General features: G+C 37.6%; 1 protein-coding gene across 17 annotated transcripts in view; it reads left to right on the forward strand.

Moving 5' to 3' along the window:
- The window catches only part of celf2 (cugbp, Elav-like family member 2), a 177863-nt gene that overhangs the window by 148194 nt on the left and 13421 nt on the right, over positions 1 to 16248 (forward strand). For 5 of the 17 annotated variants that reach the window (XM_016458478.1, XM_016458485.1, XM_016458474.1 and 2 more), the window contains 4 exons: positions 4625 to 4846; positions 7405 to 7468; positions 14007 to 14141; positions 15464 to 15577. In XM_016458478.1, coding sequence (XP_016313964.1) covers positions 4625 to 4846; positions 7405 to 7468; positions 14007 to 14141; positions 15464 to 15577 — 535 coding nt within the window. Of the gene's footprint in view, positions 1 to 4624; positions 4847 to 7404; positions 7469 to 14006; positions 14142 to 15463; positions 15590 to 16248 lie in introns of all 17 variants that reach the window. The other 12 variants (XM_016458480.1, XM_016458483.1, XM_016458489.1 and 9 more) reach the window with 9 other exon arrangements.

A 16248-nucleotide genomic window follows, 5' to 3' on the forward strand; every position in this document is an offset into this window, starting at 1 on the left:
TCATATATCTCTCTAAAATCTGACAAAATATATAAAAATAAATAAATAAAGTGAATATATATATATATATATATATATATATATATACATATACATGTATATATATATATATATATATACATATATAGAAGGACTATATATAAAATAGTCCTATAATATAAGGACTATTTAGATTTGTTTTTTGTTTGTTTGTTTTTTTGTTTTTTGCATTGCTGCTTGACAATATGAGAAAAAAAACTATGATAAATTAAATTTGTAAATTGTTTATACAATATTATTTTGTGCTATAGTGGCTTCAGTATATGCTTATTTACATTTAAAAAATGTGTCATTTTATTAAAGTGTTGTATTTTATTGGTTTTATTTATATGTACTGTAATTAGGGTTGGGTATCGTTTGAATTTTATCAATTCCGATTCCGATTCTGCTTATCGATTCCGATTATTTTCGATTCCCAGTTTCGATTCCAATGTGATTAAATAATGATATCAAACATTTATCCTGTGTCTCTTTTTTGCAAACCATTTATTGGAGCTGAATACCATGAACAAAAATCAACAGGCATGTAATTTATGAATGAATGATTAAATGACTCTTCATTACTGAATGAATCAGCGTTCTTGAACGAATCTCTTGTATGATTCAAAGACAAATACATTTTATCAGCCCCTTTTCGCCACCTACTGGCTTAACAATGTAATCGATAAATCTTCATTTGAAGTGTCAAATTACTTTCAAAAGGTGATTTACTCTATTTTAATCGCTACCATACACATCGTACACACAGTTTATATCTGAACTATAAACTTTTATGCCAGTACTTCTGTGATTTGAATGTTTATAACACAGAAATAATGATACTGTGTGGCTGAAAAGACTGTGAAGCTGTTTCATTCATGACAGACAGCATCTCTTTAGGTCAATGGCAGCACAAACGCAGATTTAAATGTTCAAATCACACTGGTGTGATCGTACACTGCACGGACGAACCAAGTGATCACAACATTGATCGCACACGTCAAAGGTTGAGGAATGAAACAGACAAATCATTGTAATTTAGGAATATAATCACGTAAGTGTTTGAATCGTGTTCGCGATCTTTAACGATCTATTCAATTAAAGTGCTTTGTCATGTTGGTGGTAACACCTCTCTTGCAACATGTTTAGCTATCACAGATATTATACTTAGCTTTTTTGGCTTCTGATCGCAAATGTAACCAAACTTTGGAGAGCTTAGATTAGCGAGCAAGGTTCTGGCAGATCGCTAGGTCCGGTCCTCACAGCTCAACCTTTTTGGCTCGAAGGCCATCCATAGTTTATCACAATGTACCACAGGAAGGTTTTCAACTTTTTTTATTAACAGAAACTGAGAGCGTTGATATATTAATTAACCACAATTAATTTTGTAATTCTACAAATGCTAATATATATATATATATATATATATATATATATAGTTTGTATTTATATGTACAGTGTTTAATTTTTATTTAAATCAGGAGGGCAAGTCAACAAATTACTCTGTTTCTTACAAATGTAAATTAATTTCTTTAAAAATATATTACTTCTATACATATTTTTTTTTTACATGTAGAAATAAATAGTTTGTATGTATTCATTTTCTTAAGCAATAAGCATTTTCTTACGCATATACATATCTGCATATGCAGACCAAAGTACTATACAATTAACACACAAAATAAAAGAAAAAAAGAACCCAATGGATCAACTAAAAGGGGGGTTCTTCATATAAGGGGGGAAATGTGAACTGGGCATGTTTTTGTGAGATTAACTTCAGTCAGGTGATACCAATTTTAACAATGTTAACTTGAGCTAACATTTTAGCCTTATTCTGCTTCTTTCACATTAGCCTGTAGAGAGTGTGTGTATGTGTGTGTGTGTAGGAGAGAAAGACTGAGCCAGAGCCAGAGCCAGTGAGTAATGAGATTTCTTAGGTCTCTTGAGATGTTCACTCGGCGATGGCACCACTCGATTGACAGCTTGAGTTAAATCTCATTCCCCCCACCCTTACAAGTTTTATTTTTACCTCCCCTCCGTCTGAGAGCAGAAATAAGAAAATCAGCTCTCCGAATGGAAGGAACACCGAAGAACGCTCCGGGTGGATATGAGGCGCGCCACCTCCAAGAAACTTTCAAATGTTCTCTCTCGCACACACAAACACGCACACACACACACACACACACACACACACACACACACACACACACACACGATTCCTGACCTTAAGTATCCGATTCTAGAATCGGAATCAATTTTCGATTCCCAACCCTAACTGTAATACATTGTTTTGTTTTTTGTTATTACAACAGATTACTCTGTTATTTACAAATTTAAATTTATTTAAAAAATATATTACTTCTATACATATTCTGTTTAATATATAGAAATAAATAGTATTTATGTATTAATTTTCTTAAGCAATAAGAAATATGCAAAGTACTGTACAATTAACGTAAATAACCCAAGGGACCAGCTAAAACACACACAGTAATATCCTATATATAAGGACTATTTAGTTTTTTTTGCATTTGTATTTGACAGTTTGCTTGACAATATGGAAAAAAAGCTATGATAAATTAAATTTGTAAAGTGTATATACAATATTATTTTGGGGTGTAGTGGCTTCAATATATGCTTATTACACATGCTTATATATATATATATATATATATATATATATGTATATGTACATGCTAATATTAATATAGAACGAAAGTTTTTTTTTTTCTTTTTCTTTTGAGCAACTGGGATGGTGCCCCCCTGGGAGTTGGTGCCCTACGCAAACTGCGTACTCTGCGTATAGGGAGTGGCGGTACTGCCAGTGGTTTCTACAGTCTACTTGAGACTCACAATGCTTTTGGGAAACACAGGGCAGATTGTTACTTGGTAAATAGAATCAGTGACACGTTTCAGTATTTTAATTTAACACACACACACACACACACACACACACACACACACACTCGCGTTCTAGAGGGTCTGTGATCTTTCATCTTTTTTTGTCAGACTGTGGTTTGCAGTTCAGAGAGAGCACAATAAAAGCGGCAGAGTGATTTATCAGAGTGAATCAGCACCTGTAAGGTAGAGACAAGAGACAGAGATGTAGAATAATTGCCTTGAAGCACTCATCTCAATCTCTCGTCCTCTTGTGGCTCCATATGGCTGCCCTGCGTTAGCTGGCGTTGCCTGAGGAACAGCTTTGATATTAATACATGTAATGGTGTTTCTGAATGTTCTTACGGAACACCATTCACAAAGTCTGTCTTCTGTAATGTGTTAATTTTATTATCTTCTGCTCAGGCTACTGTGATGATTTCAATTTTGTCTTTAGAAGACTTTGAATAGCGATTGTTTGTGTCGATTTGTTATGGAACATCTTTGGTTGAGTCTCATGCCCAGGTCAGATTTTGTCCCAGATTAAGAAAGAAGAATGCATTGCTTTGCTTAAAAATATAAATGCATTGCTTTGCTTAAAAATATAAATGTTTTGAATCATGTCAAAACATTAAGTTTATTAAACACATTTGCTTAGCCCACTTTGTATTACCATAATGAAAAATAAATGCATTATTGCATTACAAAAAATATTTAAATTAAGTATTTAGTTTTGTTCTGTCTTCAATTTATGCAAATTTTATATTACAATAAATTATTGTATTATAGTAATTGGAATCGAATTAGAATCACCATTGAGAATAACATTGGTATACTATTTTAATTGTAAATTATCTGTATTATGCAGATTTGTTTTTAAAAAAAAGCATTTGTACAATGAATTGTTGTATTATAAAAATGAGAAATTAATGAGAATCACCACTGACAAAAATGGAAATTACAAAATAAAAATAGACAAGTAATTATAAAAAATACTATAAATAATATTAAAAAAAATTCTCAATTCTCATAAAAATAATGTCACAGTGCTAAAAAAAATGTCTTAATGACTATGTTGTCTTTGTCTTTATGCATTTTTTTTTTTTTTTTTTGTAATAAAATGAAAGTTGGACATCAGATTAACCCTTTTGGACCTCTTTTTATAATAGAGATTTTTGTATTCAACATTTGAACTGTTTTCAAGGAACATGATGCTGAGTAAATCATGAGAAAATGTTACATTTCGATTGAGTAACCCTTTCAAGAACTAACACATTACTTGCTATGCACACACTCCCTTCTCTCATTATATTCTGACCCCCAGGACTTTAGTTAAACGGGCATCGCAGGTCAGCCCCTTGATGTTCAGGTCTGTTTGCTTTCGTCGGGGAAAGAGACTGAACGTGTGAGAGATTAGCAGAAATGCGCAGGTCTGTAGGGTGCAGTGAGGGCTGTGGGGTGGGAGATCTCGCTCGCTCTCTCAGACAGATGATGAAATAGTTTTATAAAATAGGAAATCGCTTTCCTGGGAAATAAAATCAGCAGCACAGCACAGAACTCTCATTTCACCAAGAACTCCCGTTGCTCCAGCGGTTGTGTGTGTGTTTGTGCGCCATTATCAGTTTATGCAGTACCACTGCACAAGATCATTGCTCTTCTAGATATTTAGCTTTCTTTCTCTCTCTCCCTATTCCACTTTCCTCCTCTCTCTTTCAATCTGTCCACACAGGGCTGCTCCTCCCCCATGGTGGTGAAGTTTGCCGACACACAGAAGGATAAGGAACAGCGGCGGCTGCAGCAGCAGTTGGCGCAGCAGATGCAGCAGTTGAACAGTGCGTCTGCCTGGGGCAGCCTGACCGGCCTGACTGGCCTCACCCCGCAGTATCTGGCAGTAAGAGGACACACCCACGCAGCCACGCCCACCAGCAGCACAGCCAGCGCAGCCGCCGCAGTCAGTCACTGTCTCCGCCCACCTGCCCCGCCCCCTCCTCTCTTGCTCTCTCTGAGCCAGTCTTAACCCCTTTTCCAAATCTCTCATCTGTTAAACTGCGATCGCGCCTTGATCGAAGTTCGCCTCGAAACCGGTCCCCATACTCAAAATTTTGATGTGGTAGTGCTGCTATTGAGAAGCTGTTAGGGCAGTGGTTCTCAACCAGGGGGCCAGGGGCCACATCAAACTTGCGATAGGTTTAAGACTTAAAATAAGACAAAACAGGCACTAATACACCTGAAAATCAAGATATTTCTTATTTTAATTCACCCTGTAAAACTGTTTTTTGCTTCATAAAAGAACCAGGTTTCCCACTGTCTAGAAAAAACAGGATATACAGTACAGTTTAAAAGTGTGATTTATAAACCTGGAAATTCATGTATATAAAATATAAAAATCTTTCAACTCTATTGCCATACATATACATTTTTTAGTTATGCCAAGCTCTAAAATATTTATATTTTGTAGAAATTATGAAAACATATTTTTTATTATCCTTATCCTTAATCCTTTTCCAGTAAATCACAAACAGAAAATGCCATGGAGCCTTCGAATGTAGTTGTGGACAATAAAGGGGGCCTTATAGAGTCAGAAAGGCTGAGAACCTCTGCATTAGGGAATACAATCGCTCCAGCTTTCTTTGTACTTTCAAGAAGGCAGACGGAGAGGGAACCGTTTTTAAACAGCCTTGGTTTCGAAAGTATTTTTTCCCATTGGTTTTCTTCATTGGCATTTTTAAAATCTATAGTAAAAAGCCTAATAAAGCCATGATCCCAAACCAACCAGCGCTGAGATCAGTCACCACAATTCAACATTTTATCCCATGGCATGGTGCATTGCAAAGAATGTAGGTCTAATCAAGTGAAAATTAAACTATGTTTTTAAAATGAATATAGAAATTATATAAACAATACCTATAGAATTAATATAGGAACATATATATTATTTAACAATCATGGTAGGTCTTTCTTAAAAGTAGGGATGCACCGATACCGATACTGGTATCGGTATCGGGCCCGATACTGAGCTCATGTATTCGTACTCGTTAAAATGCCCCGATACCAAACGCCGATACCACACAGCATGTGATAAGCACCATATTCAGACAAAGAAACACCCACAACAGAACAACAGACAGCAGAATGGAGTTAAGGATGTCTACTACGAAGTATATGTATGCAATGAATATAATGTTAAACATTCAGTATTAACGCCTGTATAGCTGATGTGCGCGAGCTGAGAGTACTGGAAAAAGTGGTATCGGTGCATCCCTACTTAAAAGGTTTATGCAATTTTATTAAATATCTTTCTTTCTATAGAAAAAAATGAAAGAGGTTTTTACTTGCAGAACCCAGCTTGGGTTCTGTTGTGTAATTGGATTGGGATGAGGACAATGCATAAATTCCCTGTTTCACTCATGCTCGTCTTCATCATCCTAAATATAAAGAGGATACAACATGGTGGTGACATTTACTCGCGTTTTAGTCCATAAGGACAGTGGGTGAGGATTAAAGGACTATGCAAGAGCATTGGGACAGCGCCATCTCTCCCACCATTCTGCTTTTCCTTTTTCTGCCTTTTTCCACTTCCCTGTCATTTTAAGGTTACGTTTAGCTTTTAAGCAGTCTGAGGGGTCTAGTTCAATGTCATCCCAATCCTCTAGAGTCATTTAGAGTCTGCTTTCCTCTTCCCTTTCATGTGCAGAAACTGCACAGGACAGCAACACACTGCCAACAGAACTGACGGGTGACTCTTAGCATGACAGTTTTCACTGGCACCAATGTATGATGCTAATACCTTGAAGTGGTCCTCAAGTCTTTTATGATTTTGTTCCTCTGAATATTTTTACATGGTTTTCACTCTCAGAACTGTTTTATATTAATCACAAATTATTGTGTTTAGAGACCACAGAGTCCACAGTTAGCATTATGTTATGTATATGGAATATATTAATTTTGCCTTATAACCTTTCTAACACAGTATTTTAACCAGCCTCGCTGTGTTAAAGCTTTCAACAATAAATAAAACAAATTAAACCTTAAACTGAGTTTTGTCCTAGCCAGCTGCATCACAATAATGTGTGATGCCTCACGCTATGTAACTTTTTGTTGTGCTGCGCTATAAAGTGCTGTTAGCATTAGACAGCACACATGTTGTGTATTAGAGATCAAACATATTTTAATTGGCTATGATTTTGTTGGTATGGATGCATTTATTACACTTAAATATTTAGTTTAATACAAAACTAGAGTGGGCCCAATCCTAATACTTGAGGAACACCAGTAGCTAAAAAACACACCCTAACAGACAGAGGCTTTTGTGTTGCTTCACTGTTGACAGACTGCTCTATAGTGTCACTCCAGACAGCATGGAACATGGAAACAAACCACAATGTTTCATCTATATTTAGCATTTAACACTAGCTCCTTCAAACATTATCCTTATATATCCATCACCATAAGCCAATACATAATAATGATTACACATTAATGGTCTGTTTTTGTCTCTCTTTCTCCCAGTTGCTCCAACAAGCGACCTCCTCCAGTAATCTAGGAGCGTTCAGTGGTATTCAACAAATGGCAGGTGAGATACTGAACTCAGATCTGTGTTAACGCAACTAGCCCCATTGTAAATCCTCAACTAAACTTCCATCCCCACTACTAAACCATTCAACCCTGCTATGAATTGCATAAAAAAAAAAGTTTGACACCTCAACCCTGAGCAGATACAGGATCAGCAGAGGTTTGGCTGAGAATATTCTCGTCCTGCCTCAGTTTAGATTCAACATGCTGCAGAGTTCTTGAAAATGTGTAGCACACCTGGACGCTTTGTAATGTTTGTAAATGTATGTGTGTGTGTGTGTGTGTGTGTGTGTGTGTGTGTGTGTGTGTCAGAATTTGATGATGAACTGAGACTTGATCACAAAAAAGCCATTCTTTCCATGCCTGTTCTGATTTGCATCAAAACCTTTTTTTGTTTCTTGGAAGAGGAGTTTGTCTCATCATTCAATCATATCTCCTTGCCTGAGCTCTGTGATGCTTATGGTAGACCAAATCATGATGATATGCCCCATCAACCCTCAGATGTCTTCAGCTTTTTACATTTTCACTTTAGCAATTCTCAAAGAAGAGGAAAAATGAAAGTACCCTTATCCAAATAGGCCACTTATCACAGTTTGTTCATGCCACGAATACTGTCAAATTCACTAGAAACCTGCAGAGAATTCAGCAACACAAGATGGATTCCTTGTCGAAGCAACATGATATGTTATTCTATCTTCATGCTGACTTGGTTTAGCACTCTGGAATATGATTAGTGTTTTACAACATCTGCCAATGAGCTCCTGCTTACTCCGGCTGTTAGACAGGTACGTGTTGTTCTCTCTTTGACAGTTTTTATGCCTCCGACATCAAGCTAGATGCAACAAAAAAATGAAAGTTCCTCTTTGCTCACTTTCCTTTCCTTCTTTTTTCCATTTTCAATGTTTTTTCGCTGTCTTGTGTGTTACATTCCCAGTGTGTGTCTCTGTTCTTGTCAGGTCTTAATTGTGGTCTGTTTATCAAGCTGCCAGGCCTTCAAGAAAAGTGAAATATTTATAGCACGCGCTCTCGCCTAATTGCAGCTGCTAAGGATGAAAGAAAGAGAACGTATTAGCATCCAAAATGGCTTACAGTGTGTGTAGGATGAGTGCCTTTATCTCCTAAAGCCTTCCCCCCTGACAACAGTTTTGCACACCAGAGAGTGGCTTCCTCATTAATGGAGGCTCTTGTGGAGAGGGTGAGCAGGACTGTGGTGTTTTTGTTTACCATTATGAAGAGTTCTGGAAGATCTCGTTTAAGTTTAGTGGTACATCTGTGACAGCCTCTCAGCGAGAATGAAGTTCACATCGAGCCAAACCAGCAGCAGCTGTCATCATAAAATTAAAGAGCGAGAAATTCCCACATTACCATAACAATTTAATTTTCTGGACCTCATTTTTTAAAGCAATATGTTCTCCCAATACAGCTTAGTTTAGACTTTTAATCAAACTGGTTTATTTGCGGAAATGAATGGGAATTGGTCAAGCATGATGGAAAAAGTAGTTTGTTATTATACTTACAGATTATATACAGCAATGTGTCAGTGCTGGATTAAAGTAACCATTCAACCAGAAATGAAAATTCTGTCATTTGCTTATGTGTCATTCCAAATGTTTTTGGTTTATTTCTTTTTTGGAACAGAAAGGTATATTTTTTAAAATGTGCAAGCTACTATTTTACATAAAAGGAAAATCAAACAGACTGTTATGTACATGTTAAACATTTAAATATGGCACTTCAAGACTTTTCACCAGGTTCAACTAATGACATTTGACTGTTGATGCTAATCTTAATGCGATACTTCTTGATTTGCCATATATGAATTTACCTCTGTACAAATGAGCCAAATACAATTAAACTTCTAGGTATAAAGTATTCATAACCATAGCCTAGTGGTTGACGTACATCAGGGGTATCCAACCCTGCTCCCGGATGACCACTATCCTGCAGAGTTTAGCTCTAATCCTAATTAAACACAATTAATTGGTATGAATTAGGGGTGTGCCCGAAGCTGAATACCTTATTCGGAAAGGCACGGATAATGGCTTCAAAAACGAATAACGGTTAACGAATAATTCTGCCCAAATATTCGGCTGAGGCCGGCCCAGTCTGGTGTTTGCTATAGATAACAGGTGAGCCAGGGGATCAGCGCGATATTTTACACAAACCTCTAAATTCATGCAATAATGAGTGTGTGAAGTGAATGAATGTAAACTTTATGAATGAAAAGAGCGCAAATCAGACACAGCATTGCTGTTTCCACTCCGTGCATCTCTCAGAAATCAGAGCTTGGCAAGAGTAATATTACTTAAAATAATACTTCATACACGTTCTACTATTTGTGTATATATAAAAGGCAATGATTTAAACCTTACAGGCTACGATATGATACACGAATGAATAAGCACAGCGCGATCGTCAATCAAACAACCGTGTTGCCGTCTCTGCGCGTCTGTCTCTCAAAAACTAAACCAGCTCTCTGTCAAGAGTAGGCTAATAATCAACTTAAATACCGATTCATTTTCTACTAGGCCTACATGTTTGCTTCCTTATCTTTTGCTGGTTTGCGTGGCACACGCACATTTGTTTAGTGAAGTAAAAAAAAAGACTAATTTAAAAAGTTCTGTATAATGAAAATGTGCACCTTGATTTCATTCAGTCGTGTTCAAATGATCACTAAAAGTTTGTCATGAAATCTTCCTACTTGTATGATAAATGTATTTTTAGAAATTATTAATTGTATATTTTAGAACACTGAATAGGGCAAACAGTCGAAACACAAATATTTTTCCATACTCTGTTCTCTTTTCCCCCATAGGTTTTCCAGACCTGCAAATTACTTAAGTGAAATACTTTTTCAAACTGCGCAGGAACCGGTGAGCCAAAGGAAATCTTGTTGTTTTACATAAACCTCTAAAATTACAACCCAGTAACAAGTGTGTGAAGTAGCTAAATGAAATAAGCACAAATAAAATAGCAGTGTTGCAGTTGCCTTTGTCCATGCATTTCCTGGAAATGACTTAAATCAATTTCCATATTTCTAAACTGCGTAGGAACCCTTAATGTTTTAATTTAGATATTTAAATATTTATTTATCGGATCACGAAAGGTCTCCAAGCTGGGACTTGAACTCACGTTGCTCAAAGCACAACCGCACTACATCTTGAAGCACTGCCTATACAAGGAAATCAGCTCCGACTGTTAGAAGATATGTAAATAAATGTTATAATCATAAAAAAAAATATTATTTTAGTTAAACACTGCATATTTGTTCAGTGATAACTACGAAAAAAAGATAGGCTGTCTTATCATATATAACTGTACGAAGTTCTGGTTCAGTCTCCGCCTACTTCCGGTTTTATCCGAATACAGATACAGATACGAATAATTTTGTGATTGATACAGATACAAATACTGGCTTCACTGCACACCCCTAGTATGAATGCATTTGTTACACTTAAATATTTTGTTTAATGCAAAACTAGAGTGGGCCCAATCCTAATACTTGAGGAACACCAGTAGCTAAAAAGCATGCCCTATAAGATAGACCACTGCAGATAGACCATTATCCTGCAGAGTTTAGCTCTAATTCTAATGAAACACACCTGAACTAACTACAAACATCCAAGCAAGTGTGTTGTGGCAGGTTGGAGATACACTCTGCAGGACATTGGCCACATGTTGAGCTATGAAGCTCATGCAAGAGATGCAGGTTTAGATCCGATCTGCCTCGTCCCTCATAACTCCCACTATATATATATATATATATATATATATATATATTTGTTCTTTCTGCTGTCTGTTGAAGTGGAACAATGGCCAAAAATTAACATTTAAAAAGTTCAAAGTAGACCATTGCATAAACCCAAGCAAGAAACCTGCTCAATATGACCAGATAAACATATCAGTCTGTTTGAGACACTGCTTGAAGTGCGAATCGACAGGAGCTCTCAAACTCAACAGGATTTGAAGGCTTTTCTCGGCTGAATTGTGAAATCTTTGGGCCCCTCCATCTGTCGCCTGGCAACGGTCTATGATTGGCAGACGATATATACAGCTGACATCTGCTGTGTCTGTGCTGTGGGTGGAGTTACGAGCCATAAGGAGCTCCATTACACATGATGAACATTCAGCGAGAGCCAGCATCACCTCTTTCCTGACACCTCTCTCTCCGCTCAGTACGCCGAGAGTGTGAACATACTGCATGGATGGATCTCTCTCTCACACACACTAGCAAAAGTGCCTTTCTCAACCACAGAAACTCACATTGTGCCAAATACTCAATGCCCATTTTTTGACACTTGTGTGCCAAAAACTCAAAATGGTTCATTTTCCGCTTTATTCAGAAGCACAAAGGCGGTCACAAAGCCCTCAATTTCATAGTCCATTTCTGTCGTAACCTCCCTTTTTGACCTCCCAACACTGCACTTTCTTATCCAATGAAGCTTTTTCTAGCTTCTTTTATATTATACACTATTCAAGGTCTTGAACCATGAATTCAGAAATGACCTATTTAATTGACCTGTAACATTCTTTACTGTGAACAATTACTCAAAAGAATTACAAATTTTGCCTTCATAATATTTTGTTATAATGTAAAAAATTAACCCTTTAGGCGCCAGGGATTTTTGGAAAAATGCTGGATTTTGACATCAAGATTTCAAAAGCTTGTGGCTTGAATGGGCTTAAAGATAGAGATCTACTGTAAATTAGAAAAATGTTGGGCATGACCGCAAGTTTATGTGGGGTGTAAATATACTCATCTAATTTGCATATTATGACGTCATCAGAGGCGGCCATCTTGAATATCATAATATTCAGGAAATAGTAGATATTGAATTGATGTTTGAACTTATTTGCATGTTTGTTTGTGTTTTTTAATCTTTTTATCCTCATTCCAAATGATCAGAAAAGAGGAAACCAACAATAAAACAGGAGAAAGTACTAAATTACCAACAGGCTCATCAAAGCACTTGATCCAGTCCTGATACACTTCTTCATTTCTCAAATAAACCCAGCCACCATTGTCATCGCTATTTCCAGCCCTATTTAGATCCAGATCACCCCTGCTGCCTCTACCAAGTCTCCCGGCTCTCCCACACACAGCACGGCCACGTGTACCATGGCCACTCCCACCTCTTTGGGGCACTGGATCCAGAGCCGCTCTGACTGGATCCAAAGAGCTAGTGCCATTCCCCTTCAGAGTCAGAATCGACGAATAACATTTGCAACACATCCTCACGGTACAAGTTTTTATTAGCCATTTGGCAATTTTCTCTCACAAATCTAACAATTTACTCGCACGCTATGAACTGAACTGCTTCCGCATCAATGACACGATAGCTCACTTGCTCTGCTATTTCTTTGAACACACTTAGAGGGTTAACACTGCTTTCATTTTTGGGTGAAACCACAGATCACTCTTGTTTTTCAAACCCTTCCTTCAAACCACCTAGGCTGAGACCACTTTTCACAAGTCCTGGCCAATTTTTTCTTTCTTTTCACTGCTGAGTATTCGTTTCTTTCGGAAATGCCACATTACGGAAGCGGACTGGGTCTTGAGAGCCATTTCATGCTGATTTTAAACCTGCTGTTCAGGACCTGTAACACATTATGGAATCATCTTTGCTGACCTGGGCTTTGTTTTGCAATTAGAGGTAGATTTCCTGTCTCTAATCACCTTCTGTGATGTGCTAATTAGACTCTTAATGCACTTCTCTTGCTTGCTCAGTGGATTGGGAGGGCAGACAACCGTGGCGTCCCCAGAGCACTGTCTGACCAATTCAAATTACACGCTAGTGCTGTCTAAAGGGATAAGGCTGGAAAAACAAAGACATTTTTTTTTCCAGATGGCTTCAGATCCTGCATTTGAGCCTTTGCTTTCAGTCTCAGTTGACAAACATTGATGTGTACTTGTCACCTTTCAGGTTGTCACTTCTCCGTGATACTTATTAATTATCAAATGGGTGCTTACAATCTTCTCTTATTGCACACATTCATCAAGCCAACACTTGGGATGACTACCAGACCATAATTGGGCATTGGTCACCAAATTATGGACTCGTAGGAGGGTGGCATTTGGGACAGGGCCTATAATTCCTCAGCAATCCAAATCCTGTAATTCTGAAGTCTTGTGTGTCTCTTGTGCATGTTTCTTTTTCTCTGTGTGTGTGTGCTTCCTCATAGTATAGAGTATATACATTTTACGTGTATATACAACACATGCTGTGCATTTTCCTGTTGTACCACTTCCAATCTCTGTCCTTCTTGGCTGCAAGCCACTTCCCGCAGTGTGTTGGCGTCATGGCCACTGCATGTAGCCGTGCCTCAAACACACTAATCTAGAGTCACCTTTGGAGTAGATGCACCCGAGCTCACGCATAGAATCGGATTTTCAGTTCGAAACGCCTCTACACACAACTCAACTGTCTCTTGTACACAAATACCTGCTCGTGTACAGCATTCTGTAGCACATGTGGTTCCTTTAGTTGAACATGTGCAAAACACACACACGCACACATTGACGCTTTCTCTTTCTTCAGGTATGAATGCTCTGCAGTTGCAGAATCTGGCCACTCTAGCAGCAGCAGCGGCTGCAGCACAGAGCTCAGCCAGCCCGTCCACCGCTAGCGCCCTGACCTCCAGCACAGGGTCCCTGGGAGCCCTGGCCAGCCCAGGTAACCAGAGGCCGTCCCATCATCATCATTATCATCTTCGATATCGGTATCATTTCCACCATAGCGTCGTTGTCCGTTCATCTGTTGTAGTCGAGTTCCCCATTCTCTTTGATGTTTGAATGTCCTGCATTGTAATTCTTAAGTTTTCATGTCGTGTTTATATGTGTGTTTGTTTGCGTAATTCCTTGATAACGTCCATCATGGTTTACGTTCATCATCATCATCATCATGTTTGGAAGACTGTTCATATGTGTGGCGTTACGCTGTTGTGCTCTTTGGCTTTAACCGTGCTCCATTCATTTTGGAAAAGATGAAATGTGAAACTAGCAGACACTTATAAGTGTGACACATGGTTCTCCAGTTAGATTAGCATCTTTGTGTCTTGCTTTCAAACTCGAAAATTTCTTTCAAACTTGCAAAAATGCAAATGAAGCACAGGGAAAAGCTTTTATATGCTTCAGAATTCTTTTGTTTCGAGAGATGTTTTGTTTGTATTTTATTGCTCTTTTCTGAAAACATTGTCGTCATGATTGCAATAATCTTTATAGTTGTTGATGTCTCTATCTTGTCTTTTTTTTCTGCGATTTTAACCGTTTCCCTTTAGGAATGAATAAATAATTAATTAATATATCTATCCATCTGACCATCCATCCACCTTATCAGTTTTATTAGGACTGCATCATATAGCAAAAAAAAATTACAATTTCTAGTTCTTTGATGATATTCAGTGTCATAATAGGGTGATTTTTTTTTTTACAGAAAAATACCTGTAGTAATGTATAAATCTGAATTAATACTGAATGCAAAAGAAAAAAAAACATTAAAATAATTTATAATCAATGCATGTTTTTTTTTCACACGTTCCACAAAGAAAAATCACATTTATTTATTTATTTCATTTGCATGCACCAGTATGTAACAATACACAGTAAGAAACAGAAATCACAGGCACTATTTAAAAAAAAATCTATCTTGATGCACAAGTTACAGGACAAGGAAGGATTGCAAAATTAGTCTAATGAGACCCTCTTTAGAAAACTTAATGGCCTAATAAATTGCGCAATAAAATCATTGCGATATTCACAACATAACTTCATGTTACACTTGCATCAAAGTCACCCAACCCTACAATCTATCAGTGAATCAATCTTCCACCCATGCATCCTTCCCTCTGTGTACCTCCACCGAAGCTTTTATGTATGTAACTTTAACCATTTCAGTATCATCTGCAAATGTATGTGTATGTTCAAGCATCTCTCTTTTTTCTCTCTTCCATTTCTCCACCTGTCTCTCCTTCCTGCTCTGTCTGTCTTTCCCCACAGCAGGTTCCACAGCTAACTCCACCATGGGTGCAATGGGTTCCCTGGGTTCTCTGGGGACACTGCAGGGTCTGGCCGGGGCCACCGTGGGCCTCAATAACATAAATGCACTAGCAGGTAGCGTCAACAGTGAGTACTACCGTCCATCTGCCTCTCCATCCCAATCCATACAGCATCACCTCATACCAGCCCCCCACTGCTCATAGAGATGCCCGCTATCTCCCAAACACATACATAGTGAATGTTTTTCAGTCGATTTACTTTAAACAGCATCCAAAGCGAGGGCATCTCTCTGGGCTTCAGCGAGAGTTTGTTGCAAGAATTTCTCACATTTAGTCCTGCTGATATATTTAAACTGTGTCTATGCCTCATTATTAAATCAAATCAGATCAGATCAAATCCATTTGCTAAGTCAAAACAAATGTAGCTTATCTCTTGTAGTCGTGAGTGTGTTTGCACCAATCAGACACATCTCCACACATTCAGACATGCTAACACACTGCTAAACCATTGCTCTGGGTGTTTCTATAGACGTGCACTTGTTTTGTCACTATTGTGTGTGTGTGTGTGTGTGTGTTGTGTATATGTGTCTGTTTTATCTTGGGGTTTGAATGATTTAAGACTAGTCCAGTGCTGTCAAACGATTAATCGCGATTAATCGCATCCAAAATAAATGCTTTTGTTTACATAATATATGTGTGTATACTGTGTACGTTAATTATGTATATATATATAAATACAAACACATGCATGTATATATTTAAGAAAAATATGTTATGTTTATATAT

Source organism: Sinocyclocheilus anshuiensis, unplaced genomic scaffold (assembly GCF_001515605.1).
Source record: "Sinocyclocheilus anshuiensis isolate Anshui unplaced genomic scaffold, SAMN03320099.WGS_v1.1 scaffold719, whole genome shotgun sequence".
NCBI lineage: Eukaryota > Metazoa > Chordata > Actinopteri > Cypriniformes > Cyprinidae > Sinocyclocheilus > Sinocyclocheilus anshuiensis.